Consider the following 6,047-nt stretch of genomic DNA (forward strand, 5'->3'; position numbering starts at 1 on the left):
TAGTGCTATTGCTGGATGGAATGGTATTTCTATTTTTAGCTCTCTGAGGTATCTCCAAATTCTTTTCCACAGAGGTTGCACCAATTTGCAGTCCCACCAGCAGTGTAGAAGTGTTCCTGAAATCATTATTTTAAAATTTGTATGCCTATCCTATCATATATGTGATTTATTTATAAATTTTGTAACCTCTTAGCTAGAATGTTATCAATGTCATATATACAGGAAGATTTGACACAACTCTCAGTAAATGCAAGAGTATGTACACATAAAATTCATAAAGATATTTAAGATTTAAACAACACCATTAACAAATTTCACCTATTGATGTGAGAGAAGAATGCATATTCAGCAGTTGCAAAATACACATTCTTTTCAAGTGTATATGGAACATTTTTCAAAGTTAATCATATGCTGGTCCATAAAGCAATTCTTAACAAATTTCAAAGAATTATAATCATAAAGTTGTCTCTAAACATCAAGAATATAAGCTAGAAAATAAAAACCTAAAATTAGGCAGATGATTTCTGTATGTTTGCAAATTAAGCAAATAACTTCTAAACAGCCCACTGGTAAAATAACAACAGAAGTTAGAAAATATTTTGAGCTTAATGATAAAGATAATATATCAATGCTTGGAACAGTCAGTGGAAATCTTACTTGCATTTATTAGAATATAAGAAAGACAGAGGTGGGCTCCGGTGCATGAGCCGCCTCGCCCACCCCCTTGCCGGGCACTCGGCCTCCAAGACCCGCCCGTCCTTTGTGCTCTGGGAGCTGTGTAATGAATCCCAGTATGAAGCAGAAACAAGAAGAAATCAAAGAGAATGTAAAGAACAGGCCTTTCCCAAGAAGAACTCTGAAGATGATTCAGCCTTCTGCAGCTGGATCTCTTGTTGGGAGAGAAAATGAGTTAACCAAAGGCTTATCCAAAAGGAAACATTGGAATGACCAGACAACATCTAAGACTTCCAGCCCTAAAGTTGTTATTGACTCAGAATACAGTGAAAATAAAAATCTTGGAGGAGTCACCGAAGAAGCATTTGATCTTATGGTTAAAGAAAATCCATCCTCTCAATATTGGAAAGAAGTGGCAGAAAAGCGGAGGAAGTTTCTCTATGAAGCACTTAAGGAAAATGAGAAACTTCATAAAGAAATTGAGCAAAAGGACAATGAAATTGCCCGCCTGAAAAAGGAGAATAAAGAATTGGCTAGAAGTAGCAGAACATGTACAGTATATGGCAGAGGTAATAGAGAGACTGAATGGTGAACCTCTGGATAACTTTGAATCATCGGATAGTCAGGAATTTGATTATGAAGAGGAAACTGGTGAGGATTCTGAAGTGGAAGACTCAGAAATTGGCACATGTGCTGAAGGAATTGTATCTTCCTCTACAGATGTAAAACCATGTATATGAAATACATTAATATTTGACTCTTGAGAAATATACTGCCAAAGTTTACGTCCACTATAGTTCTTTATAAGAGTACATAGTTGCATAATGTAAACTCTGGAATCAAACTTCCTTGTTTGAATCCTGTATTTATTGTATTAAAATACAAATACTATGTATTTTCAATCTGATGTTTTATGTAAATAGCATTTTCTCAGTTGTCAGACATGACTTGTATATATGACTCAATAAACTTCAATCTTCTATTGAAAAAAAAAAGACTGAAAAGCAAATACATCAAATGTCCATTCAAGAAGTCATTTCACTTAGCATAATGTCCTCCAGGTCCATCTACGTTGTCGTAAATGATATCTAAACATCTCCACAAGAGCATAAAATTATTTGTCAATTAAAACTAAAATAAAGGCATCATTAAAGTCCTTCAGGTTTATGCATATTGTCATAGATGGCAAGATTTCCTCTTTCTTTTTTTTTTTTTTTTTTTTTTTGAGACAGAGTCTCACTGTGTTGCCCGGGCTAGAGTGCCGTGGCGTCATCCTCGCTCACAGCAACATCAAACTCCTGGGCTCAAGCAATCCTTCCGCCTCAGCCTCCCGAGTAGCTGGGACTACAGGCATGCGCCACCATGCCCGGCTGATTTTTTCTATATATTTTTAGTTGTCCAATTAATTTCTTTCTATTTTTAGTAGAGACGGGGTCTCGCTCTTGCTCAGGCTGGTTTCGAACTCCTGAGCTCAAACAATCCGCCCGCCTCAGCCTCCCAGAGAGCTAGGATTACAGGCGTGAGCCACCGCGCCTGGCCAAGATTTCCTCTTTCTAAGCTTGTATAATATTCCATTAGATATTATATATATTGTATATATATGCACACAGGCTACAAAATTTCAGTTATGTAGGGTGAATAAATTCTGGAAATTGAACATTCAGCATGGTGACTATAACTAATAATACCATATTGGGGAGACATATATACATGCCATATTGGGCATACATATGTGTGTGTATGTGTGTGTGCATACATATATCTCACACTGTCTTTATCCACTCATCTGTTGACAGGTTGATAGACATTTAAGATGTTTCCATATCTTTATTATTGTGAATAATGCCGCAGTATACATGGAAGTGCAGATACCTGTTCAAAATACTGAGTTCATTTCTCTTGGGTGTATACCAAGAAGTGAGATTTCTGGGTCATATGGTAGTTCTATTATTCATTGTAATTTTTTTAGGAACCTTCATAGTGTTTCCATAATGGCTGTACCAATTTACAGTTCCACCAATAGAATACAAAGGTTTCCTTTTCTCCACAGTGAAAGGATAAATACCACATGATCTCACTTACATGTGGAATCTAAAAAAGTTGATAGCGTTAGTAGAGAATAGAATGGTTGTTACCAAGAGCTGTAGGGCTGGGGGCACAGTTGAGAGATTTTGATCAAAGATTACAAAATTTCAGCTAGATACGAGGAATAAATTCAAGAGATCTATTGTACAACGTGGTGACTATAGTTAATAAACATGAATTTTATTCTTAAAAATTACTAAGAGAGTAGATTTTAAGTGTGCTCATCACAGAAAAAATGATAAATATTTGAGGTAATACATATATTAAATAGCTTGATTTAGCCATCTTTCAATGTGTATGTATTTTTTAAACAAAATATAGTACATGATATATCTAAATAATTTTTATTTGCCAATTTAAAGAATTAATGAATAAAAAGAAAAAAATTAAGTTTTTATTCATCAAATGAAGTGACGAAATTATAAAAATGGAAAATAACAAACTGAGAAAATACTCTGAAATACATATAAACAAAAAAGATTTAGTATACAGGATTCCTAAAAAGCTCCAATAAATTAATAATAATGAAAACAAGCAGCAGAGAATTGGCAAAAGTATTTAAATATACACATTTGCTCCTTTCTATCCTCTAATATAGCACATGAGGACTATAGGTAACAAAATTGTACTATATTTGGGATTTATGCTAAGTGAGTATATTTCAGCTGCTCTTTTCACAGAAACCAAAAGTTGAGTAACTATGTGAGATGATGGATATGTTCATTTGCTTCACTGTAGTAACCTTTTTACTCTTTATGCATATCTTGAAACATCATATTGTATACCTTAAATAAACATAAAACTCATTTTTAAAAATTGTAAATTGTAACAAAGTGTAGATAATGTTCCATATTATAATGAAAGCAATTCTATATTCTTCCTGGTTTGGGATATTCCAACATGGCTGCTAATTGAGGAAAACTTATTTTTTTATAAAATTGAAAAACAAAATTTTATTTATGCTACAACAAATCATTTTAAGTCTGTGAGTAAAGTATTTAAATTTAACACAACATTTAGGAAACATTGCTTATGCAAAACAACACAATTCTTTACCCGTATCTTCAGCATCATGAGCACAAAATAACAAGCTTTAACTGTTCTTCAAAGAATGGCAAAAATGCACATGACAACCAATGAGGAAAATCACAAAAATAAACCAAAGTGAAGTATCTATTTCATAATACAGAGCTATAATCTGTTTTCATCATTATCCACATTCCATCCAATAAAACTGTGCACTGATAGAGTCTTCAAATAAACACAATATCGTCTGCCAACCAAATATCCTGAACTGAAAATGCTTAGACAATGACCTAGGGAATATAAGTAATCTTAAGACAAATTGCATAGTACAGCTATAAAAAACTGCTTTGCTGATAGAATAATGAACATTAAAACTTAAAATACACTATTTGGCTCTAGAAATTTGTTCTAAGTATTACCCAAATTGCTTTCTCATGCATTTAAGTGATAGTAAATTTTCAAAAACAGCTCGTTTTTCTCCTTTGAAAAGAATAAACCACTTTCTTCTAAGTCCCATTTTAATATAAACTAATAAAAATAAAGTTACAAGATAAGGTTAGTTTTATTATTACTTGTAATAGGATACCTGTGCTTTCATTCTTCATGCAGAATTTTTCCATTAGATTGATTCTAATCTCAAAAGATAATTTATTCCACTTTTCTGCTGACATTGTATAGATAACAGAGAAGCATTCCTAGGGAATCCATTGAATTGACTACATAATCCATCGTTAGAATTTACTGTCTGTTTGTTGCCTTAGAACTGGTAATAAACATGTTCAGTGTGGAAGGCATTCTTATTCCATCTATAGTTAACTTCTTACACCAGAGTTTTTCCATAGCGTTTTTCATCTCTGAATTTCTCAAGGTATATATTAAAGGATTCAACATGGGAGTGACAACTGTGTAAACCACGGTCATGGATTTATCAATGGGAAAGTTGGAGACAGGTCTAACATACATGAAAATACAGGGAACAAAAAAGAGGACAACCACAGTGATGTGGGAGCTGCAGGTAGACAGGGCTTTACCCCTCCCTTCCTGACTGTAACTTTTAAGGGAGCTTAGAATGACTCCATAGGAGATGAGTAGAAGGACAAAGATGACCATGCAGATGGCGCCACCATTGGCAACCACAGTGAGACCTATAAAGTAGGTGTCAGTGCACGCAAGTTCCAATAACGGATACATGTCACAGATGAAGTGATCGATGACATTGGGGCCACAGAAGGGTAGACTGTACACAAAGACAATTTGGACCACAGAGTGCACAAAACCTCCAACCCAGGCCAGCACCAACAGAAGGATGCAAACCCATCGATTCATGATGGTCAAATAGTGCAGAGGCTTACAGATGGCCACATAGCGATCATAGGCCATCATCACCAGAAGGAAGACCTCAGCTCCACCAAACAAGTGTTCTATAAAGAGCTGGCCCATGCATTCTGGGAAGGAAATCGTCCTTTTATCACAGAGTAGGTCTACAAGCAATTTGGGTGAAATGGCAGTGGCATAAGCAGCATCCATGAGTGACAGGGAAGCCAGGAAGAAGTACATTGGGGAGCCCAAGGAGGGGCTGCTGATAATAGTCACCACGATGAGCAGGTTGCCCACCATGGTCACAACGTACATGAGTAAAAACATTACAAATAATGCCTTTTGACCATCGGGATCCTGAGTGAGGCCCAGGAGGACAAATTCCGTCACATTGTTATTCTCTCCCATTTACTCTTCTGTAAGGCTTGTATCACAGCTGAGAACTCAGGAGACCAGCACCTGCAATGAAATTGTGACAGGACTATGAACACACCCACGATGTCACGGAGCACATCTTCATCATCATACCTTCAACAGTGTCTTACAAACAATATACGTTTGGTAAGTATCTATTGAGTTCCTCTTCTAAAGATCACACTAGACCCTCCTTTAACAACTCCATTTCTTCTCAGATGATTTTCCTTGGAGCCTACAGGTAAAAGTTTCTATCCCTAAGTCTTAGTGCCTACTCTATAGAGAAAAGTAGTTAAGGGCCCAACAATAATTCATACATTTAATAACTCTTTATTTAAAATATGTTACTTCTTGGCACAGGCATCAGCTATGAACACCAGGGACAGTGTTCCTGCTCTCAAGAAAGGTACTCTCTGGTGGTGACAATAAAGTCTAAATAAATAAATTGGAATAAAATCAGTCCTTTGAATTTGGAGCATTTGTGGTATTTTTACAATGTGATCTGTGTAGCACCAAATATATAAACCTCT

General features: G+C 35.5%; 1 protein-coding gene and 1 pseudogene across 2 annotated transcripts; one reads left to right on the forward strand and one right to left on the reverse strand.

Moving 5' to 3' along the window:
- Positions 1-781: 781 nt before the first annotated feature.
- LOC105811051 lies at positions 782-1,656 on the forward strand (annotated as a pseudogene). Its single transcript, XR_001137532.1, has one exon. The product of XR_001137532.1 is annotated as a geminin pseudogene (transcript).
- A 2,868-nt stretch (positions 1,657-4,524) lies between these two features.
- Positions 4,525-5,511, reverse strand: LOC105811054 (olfactory receptor 4A5-like). The gene has a single exon (XM_012645130.1). It carries the CDS (start codon positions 5,509-5,511, stop codon positions 4,525-4,527), a length of 987 nt encoding a protein of 328 aa, XP_012500584.1.
- Between the last annotated feature and the right edge of the window lie 536 nt (positions 5,512-6,047).

Source organism: Propithecus coquereli, unplaced genomic scaffold (assembly GCF_000956105.1).
Source record: "Propithecus coquereli isolate 6110/MARCELLA unplaced genomic scaffold, Pcoq_1.0 Scaffold227, whole genome shotgun sequence".
In the NCBI taxonomy this organism is placed as follows: Eukaryota; Metazoa; Chordata; class Mammalia; order Primates; family Indriidae; genus Propithecus; species Propithecus coquereli.

Excerpts from the sequence above, each read along its gene's own strand:
- LOC105811054 (XM_012645130.1), bottom strand. The coding sequence starts at position 5,511 with ATGGGAGAGAATAACAATGTGACGGAATTTGTCCTCCTGGGCCTCACT.